The sequence below is a fragment of the Cetorhinus maximus genome, chromosome 17 (assembly GCF_964194155.1).
Source record: "Cetorhinus maximus chromosome 17, sCetMax3.hap1.1, whole genome shotgun sequence".
NCBI lineage: Eukaryota > Metazoa > Chordata > Chondrichthyes > Lamniformes > Cetorhinidae > Cetorhinus > Cetorhinus maximus.
Window position 1 is genome coordinate 7,666,571 of NC_135895.1, and position 16,775 is coordinate 7,683,345.

The following is a 16,775-nucleotide window of genomic DNA, read 5'->3' on the forward strand; positions in this document are numbered from 1 at the left end:
AATTCCCACCCTCCTCCCATCCCGGTTGTAACACATATTAGAAACATCAAGGGATATGGGGATAGGAGGGGAAAATGGCATTGAGGCAGAAGGTCAACTTCAACATAAAAACATAAGTAATAAGAGCAGGAGTAGATCATTCAGCCCTTTGAGTCCGCTCCGCCATTCAATACAATCATGGCTGATCCTGAACTTCAACTCCCCTTCCCCGCTTGCTATCCCTTAATTTCCTGAGAGACCAATAATCTGTCCATCTCAACCTTGGATGCATTCAATAATGAAGCATCCACAACCTTCTGGGCTGGAGAATTTCCAAGGTTCGCAACCCTTTTGAGTGAAGTAATTTCTCCTCATCTCAGTTCTAAATGGCTGACCTCTTATCCTGAGACTGTGCCCCCGTGTTTTAGATTACCTGACTGGTGAAAACAAGGCCTCTGTTTCCACCCTGTCAAGCCCCTTCAGAATCTTCTATGTATTTTTCAGTGAGATCACCTCTCATTCTCCTAAACTCCAGAGAATATCAGTCCAGTTTACTCAGCCTCTCATCATAGGGCAAACCCCCTCATCACATGGAACAATTTAGGGAACCTGTGCTGTACTGCCTCCAGTATCAGTATAGTCTTTCCTAAATGTGGAGATCAAAACTGCACACAGTATTCCAAGTTGGTCTCACCAAAATACTGTATGGTTGTAGCAAGGACTGGAATTTTGCCTCCCCCACCACCCCCTCAACCATCAGAAGGAAAATTTGGTCCTATTGCCTCACCAGGAAAGAAAGCAGTAAAACATGGAAATGACTGGTACTGGTCTGAACTGGTCCTGCATTCCTTAAAATGGAACTCCAGTTCAGACCAGTACCAATCATTTCCAAGTTTTACTGCATTTTTTCCTACAGGCCGCGCACACATCCTGGTGAGACAAGGGGACCAATTTTGCAGTCTTGTCCCGTCTGTTCCGCTGCTTTGACCACTGGTTTCCACGTCCAAAGTTGAGCAGGAGCTAATTTCCAGACCGGTTAATTCTAATGTCCATTTTGGAATTGGAGGGGAGGGCAGAGGCTCCACATCGACACGTTAGCCATTTTTCAAACTGGGTGAAGTAGAGTGCGGAAACCTCCCTATCTCGCCCCCCTCAGTATCCTGAAACCCCTGTACATGTACATTTTCTTTTCTTTAGATGTTCAAGGAACATCCAGTCTGACACTGAAGGGCGGGCTGCCATTTAAAAACACCGGAGTTGGGAAAAGAAACATTAGAATGAAGAAAAAGAAGAAAGGAGCTATCACAGCAAATTTCGCTGGCACTAAATATCAGATCGGTAAGAAAAATGTTATATATTTATATACTTATATATTTGTGTTATGGTCAAGCAGGGAAAATGTTTTCAAACAGTCACTTGGTAGAACAGAACCTGAATATTGCTGATGAGTGAGACATTTTGCTGAAGCTTTTTGTCTTGTGCTCATCAGGACAAATGCAAGAATGCTAAATTTCAAAGGATCACAATTTATACTGCAGGGGAAAAGCATGCTGATTGGTTAGCAAGTCAACTCCGGCTGAAGCATTGTCATGGTGAAAGCAACAGGAACCTATTGGCTTCCCAAGTTCCTGGGCAATTCAAAAAAAAAGGCACAAGGCTTGAACATATTTCTTTTGTTTACAGAGAACGGGTCACTGGGTATGAATTGATGTTGCTTCTAGCAAGTGTAAATGAGCCACATTTAAATTGGTTGTTAGTGTAGTTATAGCACACTCAGAATTGTTCAGCAAGTGCTGCCCAATTGTGGAATCGCATCCAACAGCGGACGTTTTGTTTTGGGTTTTGCGAGTGTGGGATGGTCGAGTACGGTCTGTGCTCTGTCTATTACGAACAACCGAAGGAACATGCTGTTTGATTCGATCAACCAGTCGCTGGGACGTGTACCCCACGCACCTGTCATTGCGCCAGCACTGACATTCAGTGAATGCATGACATGACATTAGAACTATTCTTTCTCGATTCACTGACATCAGTAAGGTTATCATAGATTCACAGAATCACCCAGCACAGAAATAGGCCATTCAACCCATCATACTTGTGCTGGCTTTTTGGAAGATCTATCCAATAAGTCCCACTCCGGCTGCCCTTTTGCCTTAAGCTGGCATGTTTGTCCTTTTCAAGTATCTATCCCCTTTTGAAGGTTACTATTGAGTCTACTTCTGCCTTTTCAGGATTGTAACAACTCTGTGCCTAAAAAAAAAAATTCTCCTCATTGACCCCAATTACCTCAGTCTGTGTTCCTTGGTCACTGACCCTCCTGCTAGTTTCTCCCGCCTATTCTATCAAACCTTTCATAATGTTGAACACCTCGATTAAATCTCCCCTTAACCTTCTCTTCTCTGAGGAGAACAATCGCAGCTTCTCCAGTCTCTGCAAGTAACTGAAGTCCCTCCACCCTGGTACCTTTCTGGCAAATTCCCCCATACACCCTCCAAGGCCTTGGCATCCTTCCTAAAGTGTGGTCCCCACAATTGGACACAGCACTGCAAGTGAAGCCTGATCCATCTTTCCCAATTTTAATAATTGCTCCACCACTGTCGGCCGTGCCTTCAGTTGCCTCTGCTCCAAGCTCTGGAATTCCCTCCCCATCTCACTTTCCTCCTTTAGGACACTTCTTCAACCTACCTCTTTGACCAAGCGTTTGGTCATTTGGCCTCATATCTCCTTATGTGGCATGGAGTTACATTTTATAATGCTCCTGTCAAACCTTGGGACGTTTTGTTATGTTATAGGCGCTTCATCAATATAAGTTGTTGTTGTTATCAAAGATTTGGCAAATTCCGTGGCTTTTGAACTTTCTGCCTCCATTAATAAAGCCAAAGACCCGAATGCTTTTTCAACAGCTTTCTCAACCTGTCCTGTCGCCTTCAAAGATTTGTGTACACCCACCCACTCTCTGCATTTTTGTTCCTTCACCCCCGCCCCCCTCTAAACTTCTGCCCAGCTATTGAAACTTTATTGGGCAGCAAGTGAGTGTACTCGCAGGGCCTGAGCATTCTCGCAGTCACTCCATTGTGACATGAAGTCCTGCTGTGTAACCAGGGCATCTGGCTGACCTCCAATTGTTCCCTGTGACCACAGCTCTCAACTCCTGATAAGTAACTTCAAAGGAGTTAAGCTCACTTCCGACGGTTAAATGGATATCCCACATTGAGGCTGGAGTGCCTGAAGCGTTTGGAAGAGATTGGGGAAGGGGATTTTGGCTTTAAAATATGGGATGGGTGTAGGGGGAGATAGTTCAGGAGGGTTCCCAAATGGCCTTATGTGCCTCCTCTGCCATCTGTTGGGCACCTTGCTTGTGCCAAACCATTTCCCAGTACACAATGGGCAGCCACGTGCCCTTGAGCAGCCTTTTAGAGGACCACAGTGATCGACAGATGCTGTTTGCTGCATTGGAGAAAACAACTCCTGTATTTTTTTTCCAAAAGTATTCCTTTTTCATTGAATTTATAAAAGTACATTACATGACCTTTCAAAGTTGACATAACAGAAGATGCAAAAGCAAATCAGTTTCTTCCAATGCTCTGGGGGCAGAAATTTCCCCCCCGTCGGGTGGGTTGTGCGGGGACGGGCAGGGGTGGGCGCGTTATTCCTTACGTTTAAAACAAAGACCCCGAGGAGTTTTAGGCAGCTTCCAGCTCCTCGGTATACCATGGCTGGAAGGCCTGAGACAGTGGCCTTTCCCCACTGCAGCTCTGCGATGGCTGCCCAGGGTTTAGGATCCTGGCTGGGACTTGACTGTGTGGTTGGGGCAGAGTAGAGTGTGTGCTTTACTCTGAAACTCGTCAAGGTTAAACCCCAACCTGCTTCACAGTGACAATGGACGGTGGAACTGGGGAACGTTTCAGTTGCCCTTCTGCAGGTCTAGAACTGTACTGTCGGCCCTGCCTCTGCACCACACTATAAACAGGTGAAACCAGTTCCTCAGGTTTGTACTGTCCTAACTATCAGACCTCGATATCAGGTCCTCGGTGCTGACACAGGCACCAAAGGTGACCCAGCGCCTCACTAAACCTCAGAATGTCCCAAAGCACTTCCGAGTTAATGAATTGCACTTGAACTGCAGTCACTGTTGTGATATGGGGAATCTGGCAGGTAATTTACACACAACAAGATCCGACAAAAAAGCAAACGGAAAGACAATGTGTTTTCATGCTATTCGTCGAGGGATAAAATATTAACCAGCCAATCGGGGAGAACTTGCCTGCTCTACATTCAAAGTAATGCTTTGGGATGTTTTATGTCCACCTGACAGGGCAGACATGACCTCCGTTTAATGTCTCATGTGAAAGATGGCACTTTTCTCAGTACTGCACTGGGAGTGACAGCCCTAGATTTTGTTCTCAAGTGCCTGGATTGGGACACTGAACCCACAACCTTCTGACTCATAGGCGATACTGTGCTACACCCCAAAGCCTGTCTGCCATCTACAAGGCACAAGTCAGGAGTGAGATGGAATACACTCCACTTGCCTGGATGAGTACAGCTCCAACAACACTCAAGAAGCTCAACACCGTCCAGGACAAAGCAGCCCGCTTGATTGGCACCCATCCACAAACATTCACTCCCTCCACCACTGATGCATAGTGGCAGCAGTGTGTACCATCTACAAGATGCACTGCAGGGATTCACCAAGGCTCCTCAGACAGCACCTTCCAAACCCATGACCACCACCATCCAGAAGGACAAGGGCAGCAGATAGATGGGAATACCACCACCTGGAAGCTCCCCTCCAAGTCACTCGCCATCCTGACTTGGAAATATATCGCCATTCCTTCACTGTCACTGGGTCAAAATCCTGGAACTCCCTCCCTAACAGCACTGTGGTTGTACCTACGCCACACGGACTGCAGTGGTGCAAGAAGGCAGCTCACCACCACCTTCTCAAGGGCAGCTATGGATGGGCAATAAATACTGGCCCAGCCAGCGAAGCCCACATCCCGTGAATGAATAGGAAAAAAACAACTGAGACGTGGCTGACAGATTAGCGCTTAAAGATTTTCTCCTGAGACTGGAGTGAATGAAAATTGTCAAGCATTTCCATTTGTATGTGAAAGCATAAAAGTAATGAAAGTGTTTGCTGTTATGACCAGGTTAATGGGTGAACTGACTCCTCTCTATCCCACGCCTGAGTTGACTATAACAGAGTTTGAATTTAAAAGGGAGCTGATACTGCCAACGATATCTATATTTAACTGTGTATAACTCAGTGCAAGAAATAAGCCAGCCAGGTTCCTTAAATTAACAAATCAAGAGTTAGTTTTATTGCTAAAACTCACTCAGGAAAAGATGTAGAAATTATTAACAAAACAGTTTAAAATATACAGATACGTCCAACTATCCACTAATGCAAAAACAACACACACACAATACACATCCCCCTCACCCCCTCCGAGCATTAAAAAAAGAAATAATACTCTGCAGAGTACCAGATTTAAAACTTGGCCAAATAATAAACAAAGTCAGAAAAAATATTCCCAGAGCGTGCTGGGTGCTTGTTCATAGCTGAAGGGACCTGGTCCACAATAGCTGCTGGTTCTTGGGGGTTTCTCACCGTAGGCAGTGGAGTTGATTCGTAATTCTCCTTTACGAGCCCTCAGTTTGCAGCAATGAGGTCTTCTGGTGGGTTTTTCAACTCACAAACAGCTCAGCTTTGAAGGGAGAGATTTCAGGAGAAAGGGAGAAAGGGTAAGGTTGTTGCCCCTGTGGCAGTCTCTCTCTGACTATCTAAAATTACACCTAAGAGCTGGGTCACATGACCTCTCTGAGAACTCCATAAACACACTATCCATAAAAGCAAATGCAACACAGTAGCTGCTGGAAGCCAGTGTCCTTTACTTAGGAAAAGTGCTCTTTTCAAAAAAGTTCACTACATATGTATGTCTGCCAATGACATTATAAGTTATTTTATATAACACATCTTCATAACTATGTATAGAGAAAAGCTTTGTTAAATGGATCCCAAGACAATTGGTGAAGTATGAAACTAGACACTAATACTTTTCTTGATTATAGGTTTATTTGCAGAATGAAGCATTACATATATATGTTTCCTACCTACCAACCCAGTGTCCTGGCAGTCTCTCTTCATACTCTTCTGAGTACAATAATAAACAGACAGGCAAATTAACAAATCAAATTAAAGTGATAAGTCCCCTTAAAGGGGCACTGTAACAGAACAAAACTCCAAAGAAAACTTATCTAACTATATCATCATGTGGTTTGGGGGGGCTGAGTCTCCCTTTCTAAGTGCTCTAGCTACTTAATTAAACAATGCCCTACACCCGGTCTATTGTAACAATATAATTAACTTACCATTAACCAGCTTCTTCTTGGAGAACCAGTCCAAGATTGCTCACTACAAACTGAAACTGAGGTTGGATATCATAGACATTTGATCAGCCAAGAGTCAGGAAATTGGGAGTATTTCTTTTCACCTTGTGGAATGTGGCTTTCATTGTGTGATAATGGTGGGGGGATGCTCGTGTTGGGGATTGGAGTCTTTGTCTGCCTAGGGTTCCAACCGAGCACTCCTACTGCAGAACATGATTACCTGCAGAGTGAAGGTTCTTCTCCCCCAGCAGTGTGGCACAGCCCCGATCTTGGAACCGCACACTCCTCCCATTCCCCTTGTGTCCCAGGAGCTGCACTTCATGGGGAGTATCGAGCCAAAGGGAGCCTGCTGTCCTGCCTGGAAGGAGACTGACACAGGCCAAACTCCTCCTCCATAAAACCCTGGCAATCATTTGCTAGCTTAGAGGCATGTAGTCCGTTATGGCACAGAAGGAGGCCATTTGGCCCATCGAGTCCATGCTAGCACTCTGGCGAGCAATCCAGTCAGTCTCATCTCCCGCTGCATCCCCATAACTCTGCAAGTTTGTTTCACTCAAGTGACCATCCAGCTTCCTTGTGAAATTATCGATTATCTCCACTTCCACCATCCTCCTGGGCAGCGAGTTCCAGGTCATCATCGCTCACTGTATAAAAATGTTCTTCCTCACATTCCCTCTGCACCTCTTTCCCAAAATCTTAGCCCTGTATCCCCTTGTCCTTGTAACACTATCTAGTGAGAAGTGCTTTTCTTTGCATACCTTATCTAAACCTACACCAATGAAGATGATACGAATTGCTGGTCGCAAAAGGCAGCAAACACAGGGATTACAGAATTATTCAAAGGGAAAAGATCAAAAGTGAAAAGGGGGGGAACAAAAGTCAAATGAATGTCCTAGTGCTCTTGTAGGCAGTGTCTTCATTAATTGCCAATATTACTGAAAAGAAGGGATTCCTAAGACAGCAACACAGTTAATCTAACAGAGAAAAGCACAGAGAAAGCTGGGGATGCTCAGTAGAACAGGCAGCATGTGGGGAGAGAGAAACAGAGTTAACGTTAATGTCAATGACCATTCATCCACCTAAAACATTAATTCTGTCTCTCTCTCTCTCTACACCATGCTGCCTGACCTGCTGAGCATTGCCAGAACTTTTTGTTTTTATTTCGGATTACGCAGGACTCTAGTACGCTTTGCAATCTAATAGACCATCTGGATGAATGTGTGACTAGGCCCCCCCATTAGCAGAGGTGAAAGGTCAGCTATTGTTTCATCCAAAACAAAAACACAAAATGCTTGGAAAAACTCAGCAGGTCTGACAGCCTCTGTGCAGAGAGAAAAAAACAAAGTTAAAGTTTCGAGTCCGTATGACCCTTCTTCAGTCCATCGTATGGACTCGAAATGTTAACTTTGTTTTTTCTCTCTGCACACGGCCTGTCAGACCTGCTGAGTTTTTCCAGCAATTTCTGTTTTTGTTTCAGATTTCCACCATCCGCCGTATTTTGCTTTTACCTTATTGTTTCACCCAGTATTGAATAGGTTTCTCCTAACGCCAATGCCATCGCTGGCTGTACAGGTTGCCTAGCATATGAGGAACGTTTGAGGACTCTGGGTCTATACTCGATGGAGTTTAGAAAGATGAGGGGGGATCTGATTGAAACTTACAGAATACTGAAAGGCCTGGATAGAGTGGACGTGGGGAAGATGTTTCCATTGGTAGGAGAGACTAGGACCCGAGGGCACAGCCTCAGAGTAAAGGGAAGACCTTTTAGAACAGAGATGAGGAGAAACTTCTTTAGCCAGAGAGTGGTGAATCTATGGAATTCATTGCCACAGAAGGCTGTGGAGGCCAGGTTATTGAGTGTATTTAAGACCGAGATAGATAGGTTCTTGATTGGTAAGGGGATCAAAGGTTACGGGGAGAAGGTGGGAGAATGGGGTTGAGAAACTTATCGGTCATGATCGAATGGCGGAGCAGACTCGATGGGCCGAATGGCCTATTTTCTGCTCCTATGTCTTATGGTCTTATGGTCTTATGGTCAACCGTTTTCCACACGTGTAGAGAGCTTTTGCCTCTTTTTTTTTTACTTCTGAATTTCGGGAGTGGAGAGCAGTGGTCCCAGCTGGTCTTGTACATCCTTCCTGCCTTCATGGTGCAGTTTGTATGCAATCATGCGCAGTGAAACTGTTCAATAACCAGTCACTCATTTAGTCACTCAGTGTGTGGCTATTGTCAGTGTAATTGGATGCATTCATTAGTCGCCTGTGAAACCCTTACATAATCCCCTTTGGAGCTGTGGGAAGGGCCACTAATAGTCATTGTGATCCAAATAACCGAGCACGGAGCCTCGTGAGTGGGCTAACCGGTTATCCAATCACACAGCTGCCCTGACTGCGCCCCCCTTTGGACATTGTGTGCAGTGGCACCCTCCACTGCTGTCTTCAAAGAATCAGGATTTTATTACGGATAAAATTATCAGCACAGATACACTGAAAACAAAAGAACAGACTTCCAGAGGCAGAAGGGTCGAGAACCAGAGGACATCGATTTAGTCAGTGGCAAAAAAAAACCCAATGGTGACATGAGGGAACTTCTATTTGTGGTTAGGATCTGGAAGGCGCTGCTTAAGAGTGTGGTCGGAGGCAGCTTCAGTCATGGTTTTTGAAAGAAAATTGGGTATGCACCTGAACAGAGAGGTTTGCAGGTTTGAGGGGAAAGGGCTGGGGAGTGGGACGAGCTGATTTGCTCTTGCAGAGAGCTGGCAAGGACATGATGGGCTGAATGGCCTCCTGTGCTGTACCATTCTATGATGGGTCACTTCAGTTAACGTAAATCGATTGGAGAAGATGGGACTGTTTTCCTTGGAGAAGAGAAGGTCCAGACGATATTTGATAGAGGTGTTCAAAATCATGATTCAGTAGATAAGCAGAAACTGTCCCCATTGGTGAAATGCTCGAGAACGAGAGGGCACAGATTTAAGGTAATTGGCAAAAGAAACAATGGCGACATGAGGAAAACCTTTTCCACACAGCGAGTGGTTAGGACCTGGAATGCACAGCCTGAGTGTGTGGTGGAGGCAGGTTCAATCGAGGCATTCAAGATGGAATTGAATTATCATCTGAAAAGCAGAGTGTGCTGGGTTATGGGACAAGATGGGGGATGGCACTAGATAAGTTGCTCATTCAGAGAGTCAGTGCAGACATGACAGGTCCAATGGCGTCCATCTGTTCGTCCATCTGTTCTGTAACCATTCTAAGATTCTATGATTTATATGGTGCCTTTCACAGCCTCAGGACATCCTCTGTACTTTTGAGGAGTAGTCACTGTTCTAATGTAGTAAACATAACAATCAATTTGTTTAAGCGAACTGCTATAAAAAAGCAAGGCTATCGATAACCTGTGGAGAGAAAGACGGAGTTAATGTTTCGAGTCCGTATGACTCTTCAGAATTCTGAAGAAGAGTGATACGGACTCGAAACGTTAACTCTGTCTTTCTCGCCACAGAGGCTGTCAGACCTGCTGAGTTTTTCCAGCACTTTTTGTTTTTGTTTCAGATTTCCAGCGTCCGCAGTATTTTGCCTTTATCGATAACCTGTTTCGTTTTAGTGATGTTGATTGAGGGATAAGGTTAAATCGATTCACTCTCTGAAAATGTTAGCCTAATAATTTGGCTGCACAGTGTTGGTTCCGCAGGTGCTGAGTGGCCTCCTATGCCACCTTGATAACTGGGAGGCAGTGCGCATGCACAGTCAGCTGTGGCTCAATGGGGTAGCTCTCTCGTCTCTGACTCTCAACATTGTGGACTTGAGTCCCACTCCGGAGACCTGGGCGCACAAGTCCAGGCTGACACTCCAGAGCACTGCTGAGGGAGTGCTATGCTGTCAGAGGTGCTGTTTTTTTAGGTGAGGCATTAAACTGAGGCCCTGTCTGCCCATTTAGGTGGACTCTCCCATGGCACAATTTCAAGGGAGAGTAACGCGGGTTCTCTCTGGTGTCCTGACCAGTCGCTCTTGCTCAATCAACATCACAAAAGCTACCTGGACAATTACATTGCTGTTTGTGGGATCTTGCTGTGCACAAATTGGCTGCTATATTTCCTACACCATAGCAGTGATGATGCTTAAATTGTACTTAATTTTCTATGAAGCTCCTTGGGATGTCCGGAGGGTGTGAAAAGTGCTACATAAATGCAAGTGTTTCTTTCCACCTGGTGGGTACATCTTGAATGTCACCTCTGTTGGCCATCAGACTTTCCGGCAGCAAGGGGCATGCGTGAACTGTGGCCAAAGTGATAAATATCTGTTGCCCCCTTGCATATAAGATGACTTGCCATTGACTCTGCCAACTCTGACGGGGCATGTGCTGCAGTCGAGGGGGATGGCGGAGTTATGGCTGGGATCCAGGGCCTGTGGATATTTGCCTGTCCTTCCCCCGCCCTTTCCCAATGTAGTTTAACAAAGGCTGTGTTTATTTGTGCCGCAACACTAGGGGGAGCGTTTCCTATACATTTGGGGTGTCAGTCTCAGTGTGTCAGCTGCTGTATTACAACAAACAAGTTGGCTTGACGCAGACTAACATTATTGTTCAGTCCTTAACCAATTACAAGTTTTTATATCCACTTAACATATCATTTATCAACTATTCCGCCTGTAAAACATATTTCTGACGATTCAGTGAATGATGAAGTTTGGTCAGGAAATTTTAGTAACTGAAATCCCTAACCTTCAATGAACTCCCAGACTGTGGAGAACTAATTGTATTTCCCCCCACCCCACCCCACCCCGCCCAAAAAAGCAATCAAAAAGTATCTTGAATAAAATACTTGATAAGAGATGCATTATCTCATGTAGGATTCAAAGCAATATCCCTGGGATTAAGAGTCTGATTATTGTCCAACTAAGCTATCTGTGCTGTGAAGGGCTCCCTGCACAAAGCCTTGACACACTAGAGGGAAAGTAGCGTTTATATAAACTCGTTTATTTTGTTTATTTTCATGGTCTTATTTATTATGTAATGTGGCAAGTTAATTGGTGTCCATGTCGGTGGGTGGGTGTTGATCGCTCTGTAGATGTAGCTGTTTCTCTACCTTGATATCATTGGCAATGGATTTATTATTGAAGATCTTCAATCAGAACACTAACTGTCATTCAATAGTGATGTAAATAGATAGCTTGAGACAAAACTGGATTTCGCACAGTAATTATATAGAAAAATCCCCTTTTGCCGCCAGCATCAGGAACAGTTGCGTGTGCATCAGCTACAGCAGCTTGGGTCGAGTGCTCAACTCTTCCAGTCGGCGCCAGGAGTTACTGTGTATGTACAGTGTACAAAAGGCAGTCCCTGAACCAGATACTGTCTATTGTATCCTTAGCTCTCCTGAAAGCCATTGACCACTTGCTGGGGAACAGTTGCAAATGTCTTCCTTCACCCAAATACCCTACTGAATAAATGTTCAAACCTGTATTTTTATCAGCTGCTTCAGTATTGTAGAGGCAGAGTGTAGCAGTCGGCATTGGGAGCCCTGGCTGAGTTCCTGCTATCTAACTTGAGGACAACAGAGGTCTAATCTAGCAGCCTTTACTGCTATGTAAACAGAGATGGATTGATCAACCCAGCATAAGTCATGCATTCAACTCGGGAACTCTTAGGTCTGTACTGCCCAGCTTCTTATCTCTTTAACAAGCTGAGCTATTGGGTGTAGGTGTATAATAAACATCCTGTACCATATCTACCTCTTTATCTACCTGTGAGGCACTCGTTAAAACCTAGGAGAAAGCAAAAAAAACCGCGGATGCTGGAAATCTGAAATAAAAACAGAAAATGTTGGAAAAACTCAGCAGGTCTGACAGCATCTGTGGAGAGAGAAACAGAGTTAACGTTTCAAGCCCTTATGACTCTTTAGAGGTGAAGCTAACAAGCTCTGAGCTCATTAAAACCTACTTCTTTGACCAAGCTTTTGGTTGCCATTTTATATTTATCCTTGGGATTTGGATGCCATTGGCTAGGCCAGCAATTGTTGCCTATCCCCAACTGGCCTTGTGAAGGTGCTGGTGAGCCGCTTGCTTGAACTGCTGCAGTCCATTGTGGTGTAGGTACACCCACTGTGCTGTTAGGGAGGGAGTTCCACCATTTAAACCCAGTGACAATGAAGGAACAGCAATATATTTCCAAGTGAGGATGGTAAGTGGTTTGGAGGGGAACTTGCAGGGGGTGGTGTTCCCATGCGCCTGCTGCCCTTGTCCTTCTAGGTGGGAGCGGTCATGGGTTTGGAAGATGCTGTCGAAGGGGCTTTGGGAAGTTGCTGCAGTGCATCTTGTAGATGGTACACACTGCTGCTACTGTGCGTCGGTGATGGAGGGAGTGAAAGCTCAGGTGGTGGATGGGGTGCCGATCAGGCAGCTGCTTTGTCCACACAAAGCAGGACCAACCCAAACTGTCCAATTACTACCCCCATCAGATTGGGAGGAGCACAGAGGTTTTGGAGAGTTGTGTGGCTGGAGGAGGTTGCAGAGATAGGGAGGGGGGGAGGAAGTCGGGGAGAGATTTGATCAGATAGATGGGAATTTGAATTTAGCTGTGTCACTGGTTTGGAAGACAGTGTGGGTCAGCGAGCATGGTTGGGGGGGGGGAATGGGGATCAAAATATAAACCTGCTGAGTTTTTCCAGCACTTTTTGTTCTTGTATCAAAATACATAGACTCCTCACCCTTGCTGAATGTAAAAGATTCGGCCGCTGTCGGCTTACCGAGGGGCAATAACAGGCCACCGTTGATTTTTTTTCTTTTGCAGTGCGTTTAGCGATAATGGAAGCGGGATTTGCTCGAGCCCGAGAGGAAGACGACACTGCCAACCTGATCTGGAATGATGCAGCCGTTCAGCAGGAGAGGATAGCCGATCTGAGGAACTATCAGGTGAGGCCGAATGGCGTCGTTCACCTTCCGTTTCAGCCGAGGTGTGAGATTGCTTTGCCGTTTTGAATTGCGTTTCCTCCCGCCCTCCGTTGTTCACTTCTCCGTGCGGAGAGGAGCTGATTCTTGCTGGGGCACCGTTCCAGGTGGGAATCAGCTCCGTGGTTTCATCTCCAAGGTTATTGTTATGCATATACTGTCAGCAACCCTCCAAGAGATGGCTGGCCTTTCTGTTCTTTGGTCAGTTGTTGGGCCAATGTGTGAGTTGAGAGAAGCTCAGTAGTTTGGTTAACATGTTTACCCTGGCTTGCACTCTCTTGCATTGCGCTTGTTGGGGTCGATGGCGGTGGGGTGGTAATGTCACTCGACTAGTAATCCAGGGGCCTGGACGAATGCTCTGGGGACTTGGGTCCAAATCCCACCACAACAGCTGGCAGAATTTAAATTCAATTAATAAATCTGGAGTTGAAAGTTGGTTTCAGTAATGGTGACCATGACAACTCTCAAAACCCCATCTGGCTCACTCCTTTGGGGAAGGAAATCTGCAGTCTTTACCTGGTCTGGCCTACATGGGTCAAAATCCTAGAACTGCATCCCTAACAGCACTGTGGGGGTACCTACGCCACATGGACTGCAGTGAGTCAAGAAGGTCACTCACCACCACTTTTCAAGGGGCAATTAGGGATGGGCAATAAATGCTGGCCTAGCCAGCGATGCCCACATCCCATGAATGAATTTTAAAAAAATGTGATTCCAGACCCACAGCGATGTGGTTGACTCTTAACTGCCCTCTGAAATGGCCTAGCAAGCCACTCATTCAATTGTACCATCATCTGTTCTGATCTTGAATGTTCAGCCTGAAATGGTGGTGGAAACAGATTTAAGTGGGGTATAATCCCCTGGAGATCAGAAGTTCTGAGCCATTATAGGGCTAGTTTTTTTTAATGCTTTCATGGGATGTTGGTGTTACTGGCAAGACCAGCATTTGTTGCCCATCGCTAATTACCCTTGAATTGTGTAGTTTGCTACATCGTTTCAGAGGGCAGTTAAGAGTCAACTACATTGCCGTGGGCCTGGAGTCACATGTAGGCCAGACCAGGTAAGGACGGCAGATTTCCTTCCCTAAAGGGACATTAGTGAACCAGATGGTTTTTTTTTTACAACAATCGATGATGGTTACATGGTCACCATTACTGAGACCAGCTTTATATTCCAGATTTATTAACTAAATGAGATTTGAACCCACCCCATTAGAGCATTAGCCTGGGCCTCTGGATTACTAGTCCAATGGCATTCACACTAGGCCACCGTCTCCCCACGGTGGTGGAGGGAAAGAAAGACTTCCATTAACACAGCATCTGCATGACATCAGGATATTCCCAAAGCGCTTTACAGCCAATGAAATATTTCTGAAGCATAGCCACTGTTGTAGGAGATGGATCGGCAAATATACGCACAGCATGCTCCCACAAACAGCAATGAGATAAGTCATCAGATGATCTATTTTTAACGATGTTGGTTCAGCGATAACTATTGGCTAGGGCAGCAGGGAGAACTCTCCTGGTCTTCTCACCAAATCCACCTGAGACGCCTGTTTGGATCCTTGTTGAACATCAGAAGTGAAAGCTGGCACCCCTAACAGTGCAGCAGTGCTCACACAGGAGTGCCAGCCTGGGCTTTGCATTCAAGTCTCTGAAGTTGGACTTGAACCCACAACCTTCTGACTCAGAGGTGAGAGACACACCCACTGAGGTACAGCTGGTGTCACAGCCCAGCCCATACCTTCTCCTTACCCAACGTCCACTCATTGGACTGAGGCCAGTTGTGGCAGCTTTACATGGGGTGAGGATGGAGAGGGGTGCACAGGACAGGGTTTCTTTTTTTCATTCATGGGATGTGGGCATCGCTGGCTAGGCCAGCAGCTATTGCCCTTCCCAATTGCTCTTGTTCAGGGGGCATTTAAGAGTCAACCACGTTGCTGTGGGTCTGGAGTCACATGTAGTCCAGACCAGGTGAGGACAGCAGATTTCTTTCCTCTAAAGGGCATTAATGAACCAGATGGGGTTTTTATGACAATTGGCAATGGTTTCATAGTCATCATCAGACTTTTAATTCTGGATTTTATTGAATTCAAATTGTGGTGGGATTCATGGTAGGATTCGAACCTGTGCCCTCAGAGCATTACCCTAGGCCTCTGGAATACCAATCCAATGACAATGCCACTGCACTACCACCTACCCCTCTGGATGGGGGGGTGTACGGGGTGGGGGGGGTGGAGGGGCACGGGGGGTTGAGCAGTGGGTGGTCAAAGAATATGCCATTGGTTGCTGATGAAGATTAGCTGATCTGCCAGAGACTGGGAAGTAAACCTGAAATCTTTTCCACTTTCACATCCTTGTGCAACCTCCTTCAGCCCGAACAGCCACTGGGTCGTGTGTGGAAATACAGCCTGGATTCCTGTGGTTGCTGTTAACCCCCGGACAAAGACATTGACACTTCCTGTCCTTGATGCTGTGAGCTGAAATGTATCTGTTTGAGTTGAAGTTTGGAGCTATCGAGGGCAAATTTTGATGTGCAAAACAGATGTCCTTTGTCCTGGACTTCATTTTTTAATGATCTCAATGGTACAGTTCCCACAGTGCTTACCAGACCTACACCCCTGGGAGGAGGTTACAGAGAGTTCAGTCGATAAATTTGTTCAGAAAAATGCGGCGTTATCTCTCTAGCTCTTCCTTTTCCTTTGAGGCACTGACTCCTTGTTGGGTACAGTACTACGGCAACTTGGGGCTGTCCAGAACATCAACCATGTGGATGTTCTTCAGGTGTGAAACTAGGCAGGGTGTGTTGGTAGGCCAGTTAACTATCATTGCACTGAGCCCTGCCTTGTTCCCTCCCAACATTTACAACTTGCACACTCGCATGCTCACGCACTCTCTCACCCTTTCACTCTCTCACCCTTTCACTCTCTCACCCTTTCACTCTCTCACCCACTCTCTCACCCTTTCACTCTCTCACCCACTCTCTCACCCTTTCACTCTCTCACCCTTTCACTCTCTCACCCACTCTCTCACCCTTTCACTCTCTCACCCACTCTCTCACCCTTTCACTCTCTCACTCACTCTCTCACCCTTTCACTCTCTCACCCACTCTCTCACCCTTTCACTCTCACGCACACTCACAATCTCACACACACACACTCACAATCTCACACACTCAATCTCACACACGCACACTCACAATCTCACACACACACACACTCACAATCTCATACACTCAATCTCACACACACACTCTCACAATCTCACACACGCTCACATTCTCACGCACACACGCTCACACACACACTCTCAATCTCAATCTCGCACACACACACTCTCACACTAACACACTCACATTCACAAGCTCAATCACACATACACACACTCATTCATACACAGAAAGACAATGTTTTGAATGATATTCCTCTCTTGCTAGCAATGTATCACTGCCAAGCTGCCT

The 16,775-nt window shown here is 45.9% G+C and overlaps 1 protein-coding gene across 1 annotated transcript in view; it reads left to right on the forward strand.

Moving 5' to 3' along the window:
* The window catches only part of ttll7 (tubulin tyrosine ligase-like family, member 7), a 272,951-nt gene that overhangs the window by 109,873 nt on the left and 146,303 nt on the right, over positions 1 to 16,775 (forward strand). The window contains exons 4-5 of the mRNA XM_078560682.1: positions 1,177 to 1,317; positions 13,159 to 13,280. Of these exons, the coding sequence (XP_078416808.1) occupies positions 1,177 to 1,317; positions 13,159 to 13,280 (263 nt within the window). The remainder of the gene's footprint in view (positions 1 to 1,176; positions 1,318 to 13,158; positions 13,281 to 16,775) is intronic.